The sequence below is a fragment of the Canis lupus genome, chromosome 18 (genome assembly GCF_011100685.1).
Source record: "Canis lupus familiaris isolate Mischka breed German Shepherd chromosome 18, alternate assembly UU_Cfam_GSD_1.0, whole genome shotgun sequence".
Classification (NCBI taxonomy): domain Eukaryota; kingdom Metazoa; phylum Chordata; class Mammalia; order Carnivora; family Canidae; genus Canis; species Canis lupus.
The window spans coordinates 48022586-48037820 of NC_049239.1; the positions used below are offsets into that span (position 1 = coordinate 48022586).

At 54.7% G+C, this 15235-nt stretch overlaps 1 protein-coding gene across 2 annotated transcripts in view; it reads left to right on the plus strand.

The window, feature by feature from the left end:
• The window catches only part of SHANK2 (SH3 and multiple ankyrin repeat domains 2), a 509904-nt gene that overhangs the window by 163927 nt on the left and 330742 nt on the right, over positions 1-15235 (plus strand). For both annotated transcript variants that reach the window (XM_038563628.1, XM_038563629.1), the window contains exon 11: positions 12785-12851. In XM_038563628.1, coding sequence (XP_038419556.1) covers positions 12785-12851 — 67 coding nt within the window. The remainder of the gene's footprint in view (positions 1-12784; positions 12852-15235) is intronic.

The window sequence follows — 15235 nt, forward strand, 5'->3', positions numbered from 1 at the left end:
GGTCGCTTTCTGACACCAGGTACAGCCTTAGCCCACGTGTCATGAGAAGCAAGCCGGGCCGGATGGACAGGGACCCGTTCCCTCTCCCGGGACCCTGCTGGTGGCTCCACCGCGTGGCCACCTTTCTGGGTCCCCACCCCTCCCCTTGCCTTCCCAGGTTCCCAGGTTCTGTTTCCTAATAACAATGAAGCACAGCAACCCCGAGGAACTCAGCCCTGGTGTCCGGAGCCCCGACACCGCAGGCACAATGCCTGGGACCTCAGGCCTGTGAGGTGTAGCAGGGGAGTGTCTGCTGCTCAGGGAGCAGGTGTGCAGGTGCGCATGGAGCCTGCCTGTGGACTCAGGGTGTCCCGCTCACCTCACCCCTGCTGCTGGCCCCACCGTGCACACAGGCACACTCGGCAGGGAGCCCCCCGTTCTCTGCTCAGACCCTGGGAGACAGCACATGGTGTGCTTGCTGCAGGAAGGGCAGGGGCCTTGGGGTGGTTCAGTGACACAGGGGGACGATTATACCATCACCCTCTTCTCTGTGGATCGGGCCCCATTACGGTTCTGGAGGTGATGTCTGCGCTTGCTGTGCCACCTCGTGAAAGCTGGCTGGGGAGGGACTGGGCAGCCGTGAGTGTGTGTGTGTGTGTGTGTGTGTGTGCGCAGCTGAGGCAGGATTTAGCATTTCTGGTCTCTGCCAGCTTTGCATTCTGGAAGCACCAGGGGATTTTCTTCCTCCATCCACTCTGAGCACGTGACAGGTCATCAGGGCACCTCTGTTGAGACTCCCATCATCCTTTCCGGGTTTCCCATGCCCTCTGACCTGACCCAGAACAGCACCCCTGAGTCCTACCTGCTGGCCCCCTCCCCCAGGAATGTTCCAGAGCAAGCTAGACAACTAGCTCTGGTCTGCTCCCTGCCCAAGATGTGACGGGTGGCTGAGGGGGTCACCTGCCCTGCAGGACTCACGGGACATCCCCGACCTGGATCACAGTGGCTTTGGGGAACCAGGACAGAGGGTGTGGGCAGCGTTGCCTCCTCTTTGATCCTCTGCTGCAGAGAACAGGGGGACTCCCTGACTCCTAGTAGGAAGCGGGGTACTGCCCGGGAGAGAGGGTGGTGGTGAGGCCCACGAAACACAGAGACACACTCAGGTGTCTGCTGGACCAGGTGTGTTAATGGAGTTGATTTGTAGAAATTAAGGTTTTAGTTGATTGTATTTTCATCAAAAACCAGAAAGCTTTAAAACATGACCTTGATTTTGCAGCTAAAAGACACATCTTCCCTTCTGGGGGCCATGCCTCTGCCTATCCCTAGGCTTGCAGGGGCCAGTTCCCTCTTCCTCCCCGACAGAGAGGTCACACCCTGGGGGTGCTCAAGGATCCTCAGACAGCTGGGGCAGTGACATCACAGGGTGGGCTCAGCGATGAAGGTCTCTGATCCAGTCAGCAGGGTCCCAGTGTTGCCCAGGCAGGTGTGAGGCACCCCTGGTGTGGCTCTGGGCCTTCCCATAAGTGGGATACAGCACTGCTACTCTGCTCAGCAATAGCTATTTTGGGGATTATTGTCTCTCATTATCTGTCTACAGACGGCACCATGAATCATAACTGGAAGAATTAAAATGTTAGGCATCAGGACGCAGTTGCTAAGGAATTTGGGGGGAGGGGGGAGGTGTACAGTGCGCTAACACACGTCGGCGGATCTTGGAACAGCTGCCACTCACAGCGGAGAGGAGAGTCCCAGTGGCAGTGAGTGCCTCAAAGGGACCAAGTTCTGTGTTTAAAAGAAGACATTGGTATTTTGATCTGTAATATCGAGACCAAGGACAAACTTGTCATGCAAGCAGGCAGTACCCAGAAATCATCCGTAGGGTGATAATCATGATCACAAGCTGGTAGGCGAGAGCAGTCAGCTTAACCCCCAAGGGGCATTGCTGAGACCAGGGGGGACAGAAGCCCAAATGCAGCCTTGCAGTGAGTAGAGGTCATTGCCAAAGTTCCCATTACCTAGAAGGTTCCTGAGGTTGCAGTCAGAGGCTTTGAAGGTTGTAATTGTCTTGCTCTTCGTATACTTGGCATCTCACACATGCTTCGAAGATGCATTGTTTTTTTTATTGTTGTTGTTGTGCCTTTCTGTGCCAGCTTGGAATTCCCAATCTTCCTCTTGGTTCTTTTGAGCTCCCAGTGAGCCCCCTCTCCCCCGCCCCCAGCCCTGGCTGCCATCAGAAGCAGGCGCCTGTGTCTTCTCAAGGTCCTGCTTGGGGTTGAGGGGGCAGCGGAGCAAGCGTGGTCACTCCCTGGGTGGCCTGAGGGCTCCAGCATAAATCCTCCACAGCCAGGGTTTCCCCTGCTGGCTGTGCCAGGGTAAATACGCTAAATCAAAAAGTGGATTAATTTAAGAGCAATAAACATCCACATAGCCGCTCTAATGAACGCATCCTGACGGCAGCTGTTTTCCCTGATGAAGCGTGATAAGCATTACCTGAGTAATTAGGGGATTGGAGGTACACGGAGCCGTGTTTCCAGGATGGAGGTGTAGGGAACGCTCTGTCGGAGCACAGATGCGCCAGTTGGGCCAGGGTCCCATGTGCGTGAAGCTCCCCCGTCCCAGGACAAGATCGTTCTGCGGCATCTTTTGTTCAGGTCTGGGGCACGATTTAGAGCCAGCATCTTAGCACAAAATCTTCTCTTTCAGCCCCCAGGCCCCAAAAGGGGACCTCTGTGCCCAAGGCATATAGTTTTAGCGGTTTGAATTATTTTCAAGGATCTTAAAAACTCGTTTAGGAAAACAGCCCCCTCTTTGTGCCAAGGTTTACTAGCAGGTTACGGAGAGCCAAAGCACTCTCCCCGGGTTTTTCCTAAGAAAGTAAATGCCTCTGGAATTTTTTTTTTTATTCCTAAAGGTATTAAAAAGCAATTTTATGTTATTTCGTCGTGTTGAATGTAATTCACGAACCTCCCCTTGCATTTTCGCAGCTAGAACCCACTGGGTATTCATTATGTTTCCTGAGTGGTCAGCGTTCCCACAATAGGATCTGTGATTTTACGTGTATGAAGGGAAAAGAAGGAAGAAATATCTCTTTATGTAATAAGTTTCTTCTGTGGCATTGGGATTAATTACAAGCTGGATGTCTTTTTTTTCTAAGGGACACAACCTAGCCTGAATTTCTTAATAAGCACACTTAGGAGGTTGGTGCCAGGACAGGACGGGAGGAGGAGAGGGGGTTTTGCATTTCCTCTTCTTTTTCCTCCCAGAGAAGCAGGGACAGTGAGTGGTGTCAGCTCCCCAGGCTCAGGCCTCCATGGCTCACAGCTTGTCCCCAAGACCAAGAGGTGACACTGGGCAGCAGGCACAGGGCCACAGTGAGTTCTGCAGGGGAGCTTTGCTTTTTGATGCGATAGCTCCAGTCTGTAGGTCAGAAATCATCCCCCAGTGTGACATGTGGCAGTGGTTTTAATGAAATTGTGGATTTGGTTTCTTATGGAAGCTCATCAAAGAAAATTCTTTGGTGGAAGCACCAAATCAGGTCCCGCTTTTATGACCCTACGTGAACAGGTTTTCACGCACATCTTTCACTTTACTTAAGTGTCTTTGCATCGCTGAATAAAGTGAGGTCTTTTGTGTGTGGAAAGGTAAGCCTGAATCTGCTGTGGCCGCCTTTGTGAGCAATCGCCACCACCGCCATTCTTGCTCTGCTGATTTTGGGATAAGAAATGGCACTTTTGGGTAAATGCAGTCTTGGACTGTGGCTCCGTGGACACTGCCACTGTGAGTCCATCAGCAAGGGCTCCAGTGAGGTGGTGTATTTGGTTCTTGGTCCGAGTTTTGCAACCTTTGCTCTTTCAGACTTCTGGGAAAGCGGAGAATTGATTTTATTTTAAAGAGAACAATGATGAGGTTAAAAAAAAGAGTGAGTGTTTTTAGGAGCAAATGTAACTTAAAACTGCCCATTTTGGGGTGCCGGGGTGGCTCGGTAGGTTAAGTATCTGACTCTTGGTTTCAGTGCAGGTCATGATCTCGGGGTCATGGGCTCAAGCCCGTGTGGGGTTCCTTGCTGAGTGGGGAGTCTTCTTGAGAAGAGACTTCTCTCTCCTTCTCCCTCTGCCCTCCCTCTGCTTGCATTCTCTCTCTCTCTCTCTCAAATAAAATAGATTAAATCTTAAGAAAAACCCCACCCATTTCACACACACCCTCAAGAATTAAGAAGATGGACCAAGTGTGAGTGAGGACACGGAGCAGCTGGAACCCCGGCTCGCAGCTGGCAGGAATGCACAACGGCTCCCGTCTGGAAGGAAGGCAGTTTCTCAGGCAGTGAGACATGTGCCCCCATTACTCAGCCACTGCACACGTCAAGAGTGGCCAAAAGAAACCAAAAACACGTGGCCACCAGAGTCCATGTAGGAAGATGTCACAGCAGCTTCATACACCATACACAGCCAAGTGTCCCCATGAACAGGTGCATCCATTTGGTGTGTCCGTCAATGGGATATTCCTCAGCTATAGAGACGAGGACATTCTGGAACCCTGACGCCATGTAGATGAGCCTCCAAAACATGGCACTAAGAGAGGCCGGACCCACGAGCACATGTAGCTTGTGATTCCAGGCATGACCTTCCACCACACAGAGACATGACTAATATATGGTGAGAGGAGCTAGGGCATTCTGAGGTTGTCCGAAGAGGGAGGGGGAAATTGTCCAGCAGGGGTGCGGGAGCCTTTTGGGGTGATGGAGCACTCTGGTTCTTGGTTGGAGTGGTGCTGCATGGGTCTATACCGCATGCTCATCCGATGGTGGGTTCCAGTCTGTGCGTGTCACTGTATATACTGTCACCTAAATAAAAACAGTCTAATGACTGGGAGGGGCAGGAGAGGCACTTGGAGAGTTGATGAGAGGCTGTTTGGGGATGAATGCTGGTCCAGTTGGGTCATTACATGTCAGAGAAAGCCCTTCTTTTCTCTGGATGCTAAAACAGGGAAGCACCACAGTGGTTTGGCAAGAGCAGGTGCATGCCTGCACCCCACCAAGCAGCATGAAAACGACCAGGGGACTAAGGTGGCTAGTGTATTGCTTTTCACTGCGCTCTTCTTTCAGTTTTGGGGGTGCATTTGAGAATTTTTATAATAAATCATGGGGGTGGCAGAAATAAAGGCTCTGTGTAAAGATAAGACTCAGGAAGCAATTTCTGCTCCTGTGTTTCCGCCCCCTGACAATTCTCTCTCCGTGGCTCCCGGCCCCCACCTCATGAGCTCTGTAGACAGATAAGATGTTGATGGGACAGGTTCTCAAGCCATCATGTGTGACTGGATGTGGGCTGGGAGAAGGCATGTCCGAGAGGGACATGAGGACGTTCTGCTCTTGTGTGAATAAGCAAGGTGTCTTGGGCTGAGCTGTGTCCTGAAATTCCTGTGTTGAAGCTCTGACCCTCAGCACCTCAGAATGGGTCTATATCTGGAAATGGGGTCTTCAAAAAGGTATGGGGCCATTGGGCTGGCCCTGATCCAGTGTGCCTGGGGTTTCTGTAAGAAGAAGGGATCCGACACAGACATGCATGGAGGGATGACCCCATGAGGACCCAGGGAGAGCACGGCCGCCCACACACATGCAGGGAGGGCTCAGGAGGACCCCATCCTACTGACTTCCAGCCTCTAGGACCAGGAGACCATATACACTTATACCCTTGAAGTTGCCCCGTCTGTCATATTTGTTGTGGTGGCTGGCCTGAGCTGGCTCCTCCGCATGTGTGTGGTGGTCTCAGCTGTCACTTCTTTCTTTGCTTACTGTCCTGCAGAAAATGCCACTGGATTTCTGCTCCCAAATCACATCTCGTACTGATCTCTCTCATATACCTCTTTGTGAGCAAGGTGGCTCTGCCCCAACCGAGGAGCCAGAGCTCTCCTGTGATCAGAGGACACGTGCATAGCGCGCTGGCTGCGAGCCCCCAGGCTTTGGGGTCCAGCATTTGAGGTCTACCCAAATGTAAGGTAGAAATCCAGCATCCTTGAGTCCTACAGCCCACCTCCTCATTGGTGAGGCAGGAATCACAGCAGCGCTACTTAGGGGTGCGTGAGGGTTAAGTCAGATGCTGCAGTTAGGAGCCTGGGGAGCATAGGTGCTAAGCACTGCGCTGTCCCCGCCATTAACTGCAGCACCATAGTTGTTACCGCGGTGTCCTGGAAGCCAGCCCAGGAGCAGCCTTAACCCCTGAGATTGCGTCCCCAGCCTGGGCCTCCAGGACTGAGAGGCTCTAGAGGCATCTCCCTGCTTCTCTGCCTGCTCATGCCTCTCCAACCTGAGAGTCCCCACACCAGCTGCTCTCTTGAAGGCTGTTTCTCTGCAAACACAGAAGAACCATTTGCTCTTTAACAAGATTTCCGGGAGCAAACAGTGTCCTTCAAAGCTGGTGCTATTTCAGAGGGGAAATTTGCATTTTATTGGCAAATCAGTCTGGGAGGGGGATGATGTACTTGGTGGATGTGAAATAATTACCTCCCGTTTCTGTGTGTGTGTGCAATGCTAAACTTTTATGCCTCTCTCAGATGTTTTTTATGACTTCTTTTCACCTCGACTACCATAAATATTTTATATAACAGAGGTCTGGATAATGCTGCGCAGAAGACTCTCCTACATAAGAGGGCCTGGGGGTCATGGCCCCTCCGTGGAGCTGGGGGCTCGCTCACCCGGTTGGTGGTTTCCTTGCACAGCTGGGCTCAGCAACTTAGATGATGAAAGTAGATGAGCTGGATCGTAGTCTGTCTTTGCCTGTTGATTGGATCACAAACCTCTAGATGTTGAAGATGGCTTTTCTTCCAAAGTGTGAGCTCTCAGAGCCTACCACAGGGTTCAGTGTCTCCCTTATGACCAGGGAATAATTGAGGTGCGAATCTCAGCTCCCGGAGGGTTACCTTGCAGATATCAGTGCCCTGTTTTCAAACAGTCTGAGCTGTGGCAGCAGGGGCATCATGCAGCCCCCAGAGCAAGGAGACCCTAGGAGTCTCAGCAGGGGGAGACCTTTGTCTGTATCAGGCAGCCCTTCTAAAGGGCTCCCTGGAAGACCCCAGGAAGTACATAATACCCTCTATGGGCTCAAGCCATCCATCCACCCGTCCACTCAATCACCACCCTTCCATGCACTCACTCATCATCCATGTACCCACCCCCTCATGCATCCAACCAGCCCCACCGGCACCTGCCAGCCTTCCTGCACCCTCGGGACCCCAGTGGCCTGGTCCCCATGGCAGAGACCCCTGGGGGCGCTGGGAAGTGGGTGTGATGAGCTCTCTTCCCCACACTGGTCTCAACACCAGGCTCCAGGAGGGCCTCCTTGGCATGGACAGAGGTCCCTATCTCGGACGTCATAACTGATGCCAGCAGGGACAGGAAGTGCTCCCTATGGCTTCCCTGGGAGCCTAAATGGGAGAAATAAAGTCCCCTATGCCTCGTGTCTGTAGAAGGTCTTGACTCCTTCCCAACGGCGGGTGTGGAACTGGGGCCAGAATGGAGGGGACCGGTCTGGTGTGAATGCCCTGGTGTGCTCCAGAGGTGGCTGTCTGATGCCCGATAGTCTCGGGTCACAGCCCAGAACTGGCTGCCCACCTGCCTTCAGGACTCTTCCCACACACATGGGCATCCCAGCTCCAGGACTTTCTCTTCCTCACCCCTGCAAGGGCCCCAGCTCCAGCCTTCCCCCTCTGCCATCTCCATCCTGCCTGTTATGGGGCCAGACTGGCATGTACACTGCATCACCAACTGTCCGCCAAATCCCCTGCAGCCCCTGCCAGGGCACCTTCTCCCAGTGCACCTGCCAGCACCCTCTGTGTGTTCCCAAGTGAGGAAGGAAGCAGGTCTGTGGCTTAAGAAAGGAGGGGTCAGTACATGCCTCTCTGAGTCCAGAGGAGCCCCTGCATCTCCGGTCTCCCCAGATCCAAACACCTGCCACAGGGTGGATGCCTACATCTCACGAGGGAGGCTCCCAGATGTCTGGCCCTATTCTGTGCTGTTGAGTTGTTCTTCAGACGGGGTGGGGGGGAGGGGGGAGACAAGGGTGGGGGGGCAGGTGCAGGGAGGGAGGAGGAGGTGGGGCAGGTGAGTCAGAAGGCAAAGGTTCTCCTGTCTTCACACTGTCCCCTCCGACTGCAGGGCAGCATCCATCCTCCTGGAGAGTGCGTTTACACTCCCAGAACACTATTGCTGCATGGCTTTCTGTGGCCCCCCAGCTGAGGCAGCCTGCCCAGTGTGGCTGGTCATACACCCTTGGGGGCAATGTGTCATATCCTCGTCCTTGTGCTACTGCATTCTGCTAAAGTGACTGACCTGTGTGATTCCATTACAACTTCTTTTTAAATGCCTTAGTCAGTGAAAGATATTTATAGCCTTACTCTGTGCCATGATAATTAGGTAAAGATTCTGGACTTGAACGGTGTGAGTTAACGTCTAGGCTTCAGCTGTGGGGTGTCAGGCAAGTTACTTAACCTCTCTGTGCCTCAGGGTTCTTAAATGTCAAGTAGAGATAAGGGGGCCCACTTCATAGAGTAGTTAGGATCAGAGGGGGGCTATCCTTATAAAGCCCTTGGAGCCAACTGTGTCCGTGTAAGCACTTGATATCTGTGTGTTATGATTTTTATTATTAATATGATGTGTATACCTGTAACTAAGGAAAACTGACCCCAACATCTTACTTTATTTATGCAACCAAGCCAGCAGCGACACGCTGGCTGGATGGCCCTGAGACACTGCCATCAGACCCGGTCCCCTCTCCATCCTTCCGTAAAGCATTTACCATGCCAAGCCCGGGGTGGGTAGCAGGGATGTTGCAATGGAGCAGGACAGGCAGGTGGCCCCTTCCTACAGGAGAGGGCTTTCCTGGCCCTGAAGTCATCCAGGAGGGACGGTCAAGCAGGCTTCATGGCTGCACAGTACCTCAGTTTGCAGCTCCTAAATCTTTTTTCAGGGAAGTATAAACTTGGACTTGCTGGTTTCTGGTCCTTTCCAGAGTTATTTTTAGCAGCCATCCCGGGTGTGCCATGTGGGGCAGATGTGGGTGTGCACTTGTGTGTGTCTGATTGTGCACAGAGGGCCTTTGCAAGGAGCTGTGTGCCACTCACACCAAAGTAGTCAGTAGTAATCAGTGGCAGTAGTGACGGTGAGCCTTTTTAGGGGCTTCCCACCTGCCAGGCCCTGCTGTAGCCCTATTTATGTGTGTCTTATCGAATCCTCTCACCGAACCCACTTTGCAGATAACAAAGCTGAGGCCCATGGATTAACTGTCATGCCAAAGGTCACACAGTATCGGTCTGGCAGCCTGGGGTCAGAGCCTTTCACCTCTAAGCACCTGTCTGCCTGTTGCATGTGGGCCACTGGGCTGGGGCTATCCTGGATGGATAGGTGAGCGGGGGGTGGGGGTGGGCTGATTCTCATCGCGGGAGGGGGCACCTCAGGTGGCCGACTACCTGACTGAAACTGTCTGGACACAGTTTCTCCTTCAACACCTCCCTGCCTTCCATTGCCCCCCGACAGAGGCAGAGCTCTGGGGACTGGTGTTACCCAGAGGTGAGAGGTCAGAGAGGGGTGCATATGCCAGGGCTGCCCTGCCCCTGTGTGTGTTGTCTGAGGCCTTTCCCTTCCCCCCACCAACCCCCGTCATCCCGGCTCCCCCATGCCTTGGTGGGAGATGGCTATTCCAAAGTTCAGGCATCTCTCCAACACCTGCTGGCCCTTGCAGATGGATCATGTTCCATATTTATTTGACCTTCTGGCCAGCTGGTCCACACAGGTGCATTTTGCCTTTTTCATTTAATTGTGGCAAAATATATAAAAACCCTAAATTCTATTATCTTCACCTGTTTTGTGGCATTCCATACATTGTTCTGAAATCCTCGCCACCATCCATCTCTAGAACTCTTTCCATCTTGAGAAACCAAAACTCCATCCCCAGGAAACACTAGCCCGCATCCCCTCTGCCAGCTCCAGCGCCTGCTGTCCTGCCGCGTGTCTTTATAGATCTGATGGTTCTAGGGACCTCGTGTGAATGAGGGCCTACAGGATCTGTCCGTTCGTGTCTGGCCTGTTTCACGGGGCAGGTGCATCCCTGTGGTAGCAGGTGTCAGGAATCCCGTCCTTTCTAAGGCTGGATAATGTTCCACCGTATGACAGCATTTTGCTCGTCTGTTCCTCTATTGACGGGCACAGGGGTGGTTCCACCTTTGGCTGTTGTGAGTCAGGCTGCCGAGAACATGGGTGTGCAGATACCTCAAGTCCCCGCTGTCTTCATCTGCTTGGGCTGCTGTGATGAAATACCACAGACCAGATGGCTCAAACAATTTATTCCTCACGGTTCTGGCGGCTGGAATCCCAAGGTCAGGGTGCCAGCATGGTTGGGTTCTGGGGAGGCCTTTCTTACTGGCCTTCCCGTTGCATCCTCACAGAGGTGGGGGCATGGGGAGAGCATCTCTGGTATCCTGTCCTTATGAGGGCACAAATCCCATGGCAGGGGCCCCACCCTCGTGACCTCACCTGATCCTAACCACCTCCCAAAGACCCCACCTCCATATACCCCAGGGGTTAGGCTTCAGTGTAGGAATTTGGGTGGGGGGAGGACAGAGACATTCTGTGTGCAACGCTCCACCCCGGAAGCCCCCAAACCTGGGTCTTCTTGCATGTGAAATATGTTGATGTCACCTAACAGCCCCAAATGTCTCATGTCATCCCAGCACCATCTCTAAAGTCCAAGGTCCTATTTAAATATTATCCAGCTTGGGTGTGAGTGAGAATCAAGGTATGGTTCATCCCCCAGCCGCAAAGCCGCGAAACGTGACAAGCTGTGTGAGCTCCAGCGTGCAGCAGCGAGACAGGCGCGCGGGAGACATTTCCCTTCCAAAGGAGAAAGTGAGCAGAAGGGAAGGACGTTGGGTCCCCGGCAGCCACGTACCTGGCCGCCTGCTCCGCAAGGTCTTGTAGCTCGAGAACAGATGCTTTACTGAGTCTGCTGAGTCACACGTTAATCTCATCCAGAAACACCCTCACAGACGCACACACCTGGGCGCCCCTGTGGCTCAGTCAAGGTGACACATAAAATTAACCATTGTACTTGCTCTGGGTCCCTTTGGGTCTAAAGCCAGATGTGGGACTCCTGGATCGTACAGTAATGCTGTCAAGCTTTCTGAGGCCCTCCAAACTGTTTCCCACTGTGCCTGCACCCACTGGCATTCCCCGCAGCGGTGTCACTGGGTTCTATGCTACATCAGCCCTGCAGACCCTTCCTTCTGAGCCCCTATGTGCCAGCAGCTCTGTCTCCAGCTCCTCAGGGGGCTGCGTGGACCCCCCAGCTGGGCTCCCTGTCCTGTGTCCAGGGTCCTCGCCAGGTGGGCGGTCCCCATAGGAGCATCATTCTACCTGACAACGGTTCCAGCTCTGCTTCTGTCTTTGCAGACCCAGCGGCTGCCCCCCAAATGGTCTTTGCCTCCCACCTTTTGCCCACCCTACCCCCAGCTGGTGTAGACGGGCTGCCACAGCTCCTCTTCCACTAGCAAGTCAGGCAGGGGCCAGCCTTGGCTGCTTCTGCTCCTGTCGGGAGGCATCATTGGAGGGCAGTAGGAGGTGGTGCCCAGGAGTGGAAGCCAACATCACTCCCCAGGGCAGGGGTCTGGGATCCGTGGTGCCTGTAGCCGTGTGGCCCCCCGGCCTCTGCGCTGAGTGGCATTGGTCCAGGGCACTCCAGGGCAGTGGGCCAGATGGGCAGAGACATACATTCAAGCAGCTTCTTGTGAGGAGCTGGCTCACGTGGCCATGGGGGCTGCAAGTTTGAAATCTGTAGGGCAGGGGGGAGACTGGCAGGGGAGGCTGCAGGCTTGAGGCCGGATGTCTTCTCTGGGAAACCAGGTTTTTCGAATAAGGCCTCCCCTGCTCCGACTGTCCCTGAAAGTCACCCGACCATAGATGTGTGTGTGTGTGCAGGCTGACTCCCCCGCGGGTGTAGACTGATGGTGCCGGGAGCCCTGCCCATGTGGGTTCTGGCACCGGTCTCCCTGGGGTCCCCCGGCAGGCCTTATTGCTTTAGCTCATGGGTCTGTCGGGCCCGGGTTGGGACCATTTCCCACAGTGTTGCCCTAGTGTTCTGCACGCATGCAGGGCTGGAGTCTTTCCCGCTGAACTGAAATCTGATGAAGAGCTTTAGGTACTTTTTGGAGGATTCCCTTCTTGCTATGGGGAGGATGGGGCTCCCGGGTGTGCCTGGTGGGCGTACAGGTCACTGAGCGCCCCGCTGCTGTGCAGGTGGCCCCTGCGGCGGGCTTCTGGGCAGAGGCACGTTCTCCTGTAGGTTCTTCTCATGACACAGCGGGGGGGGCCACAGGGGGTCCAACGTGGTGTTTGACTCTGCGGGTTTGAGGGCTGATGGATTCTGTGGCTGCCGTTTAAAGAGCCGTGACTGTTCCTGCCATTTGAGGCAACACGGATGGTGATTGGCGCGGACCCTGCTGTGCACTGGGAAATTGCTGAGGTGATTGATCCCAAACGTTGTCATCACAGGGAAAGAAGGTTCTTGTATCTACAAGAGGTGACGTGTTGCGTAACCTCACGGCGATCTTCCCGCCTTCTTTGTATGTTGAGTCGTTAATGTCGTGCTCTTGAAACTCACACAGCGTCGTGTGTCCCTTATATCTGAATAAAACCGAACATCTCTTGCTTCAAAACCAGGGGGCCGTGAGTGTGCCCTGCTGCGGCGAGGCCATCGGGGGTGTGGACGGGTGCGAACGGCCGTGCCGTGTGGCTGCCACCTTAACGCCGTGTCCGCTCTTGCAGGTGGCGATCATAGCCGGCAACTTCGAACTGGCGGAGTACATCAAGAACCACAAGGAGACGGACATTGGTGAGTGGGCTCGGGGACGCAGGGCTCCGTCGGGTGGGCGGACGCTCCCCGCCTCCTCGCATCCTCACGAGACTGGCCCGGGGCCCGTGTTTAACAGAACCTCACGGAAGCGTGGTCCTAGCCGCGTTTCCATCTTCGTGCTCATGTGTCCGTGACTCATGGCACGCGGTGCATGTCGGTCACTGTCGTCCACCTGGTGTGTGGGACGAATCTGCGGCTAGCCTAGGCGGGTCTGTTGGAAGATTCTGTACAGTACACACTCTCATTTAAACTAAGAGGTGGCCACGTGAGGCAGAGCAGAGACCCGGTGGGACCCCTGACCTCCGGCTCTGAGGCCATTCCTCTGCCCCCGCAGTGGCGCTCATGACCATTCCCCTTTCTAGTACCCCTTATGCCATCCAGGAGGACCGTGTCTGGGGCTCCTCCTCTGTCCCATCGCCCTGCGGGCCGCTGGGCCCAGTCTTGCATCTCCGAAGAGCCCGCTGGCCTGTTTCCTCCGGCCCCGGGCCTGCACAGGACCTGCAGCGGGGAGCAGTCCCAGTGGACCAGCAGTGGTGAGCTTTCGAAGTCGGTGCCAATCCGTTGATGGGGTGGGCGGCAGGCTCGAATGCACCTGGAAAGGTGGCTGGATGGCATCTGTGTCTTACTGCTTGTGGCCCTCACCCCGTGTTTGGTGTTGGGGGTGAGGGAAACTACCTGTCTGGTTGTCAAGTCTTTATCGAGTCTTTACCATGTTCAGTGTATGGCTGGTACCCTCCTTGGGTCTGAGAATTGTGCAAGGATGCGGAGGCAGATGCTTTGCTTGCGTCATCCAGCACCCTGTGCAGTACATCAGGGCCTCCCGGGGGCCGCGTCTGATGCCAACACGGGTCCCTCCTGTGAACCAGGCAAAGGGCTGCATTGCTCTGAGACCTGGGCCTCCAGCTAGGCTGCATCAGCACCTCTGTGAGCACGTCCTAAAGATTGCTGACTTCGTGTCCGCCACGCAATTTAGGGAATGGGCTGAGCCCATGGGGTGCCAGCAGCTCCCTTCCTGCCATATCCCCAGCACAACAGAGTAGCACAGTGGGATGGGGTTAGCTTGAGGTCTGAGGGGATCGGCTGCTGTGCTGGGAAGTGGAATCTAGAGCAGGGCACGCCGCCCAGGAGGGGCAGGGAGCATGTGCAGGCCCCACCCACCACCGCAGTGCCTCCTGAGGGGAGCTGGTTGTGGGGGCAGCAAGCCCGGGGTTGCCCTCCTGACTGCTCTGAGCGCTGGCCTTGATGGGGCCGCACCCTGCCCTGGCTCCGGGAAGGGGGCCGAGAGACCCCTGGGACCCTGCCTGCCCCACTACCAGTATGAGCACCAGCCACTGCGCTGTCGTCCTTGCTAACTGCCAAGTGCCTTGAGGTACCAAGTTGATTTTAAAACAAAGAGGAGGGAGATTCCTGTCTCCTCCATTTGGAGATGTACCGAGCTTCCCTGTAAGGGATGCAGACAGCTCTATACTAGTTGAGCCACTTGTTTTTCTTATTACGAAAGGAGTGCCTGTCTGTAGGGTGAATAGGTTTTCATCACGACTCACCCATCCTGGCCCGTGGTTTATTTAAACTACAAAGGGCAGCCCCTGCTGACACGTGGCTGGTGCAGCTTCCATGTCTCTTGGCATGGGGACAAGGCCTGACACCTTTGGCTCTGTACCTTTGCAAGCCTACTGGGAGCTCCGTGAAGACACAGGGCCTGCTTTTACGATGAACCGAGGCAGGAGTCAGCACCTCTTGTTACCTACACCATGGGCTTTCCACTGTGTGCTCCCCAGGGCAGGGATGGTACGGAAATCTGTGCTTCCTGCAGGTTCCCTTCAGCATCTCCCAGGAAGGGAAAAAAGAGACCTCTCCTTTCCTGTGAGTCTTCTGATGAAGGGTCTGGCTGAACTAGCAAATTGGCACCAGGGCGCACGGAGCCTCTGGGTCCTTTGTGGGCAGAGTTATCCCTCGGTGCACTGATGCACTGGAGCTGTCAGTCCAGCATAAAACCCCTGTTCAGCCCTGTGCTCACTGAACCTTTGCCCTGTGGTCACCGTTACCTGCATCTGCCCTCGTTCCTGGAGGGGAGCAGATATCATATGTGTGGTGGGGAGCCTGGGCAGGATGGCACCCCGGGCCGTGAGGAGAGTGGATCCTGTGCACAAGGGTGGATCCCATGTATTAGGGCAGATCCCGTGCATGAAGGTAGATCTTGTGCATGAAAGTAGATCCTGTGTAGGAGGGGAGGATCCCATGCAGGAGGGTGCATACTGGGCAGGAGGGCGCATCCTGGGCAGGAGGGCAGATGCCATGTATGGTGGGGAGCCTGGGCACTCGGTGCTGGACAGGAGGGTAGATCCCGTACATGAGGGTGGATC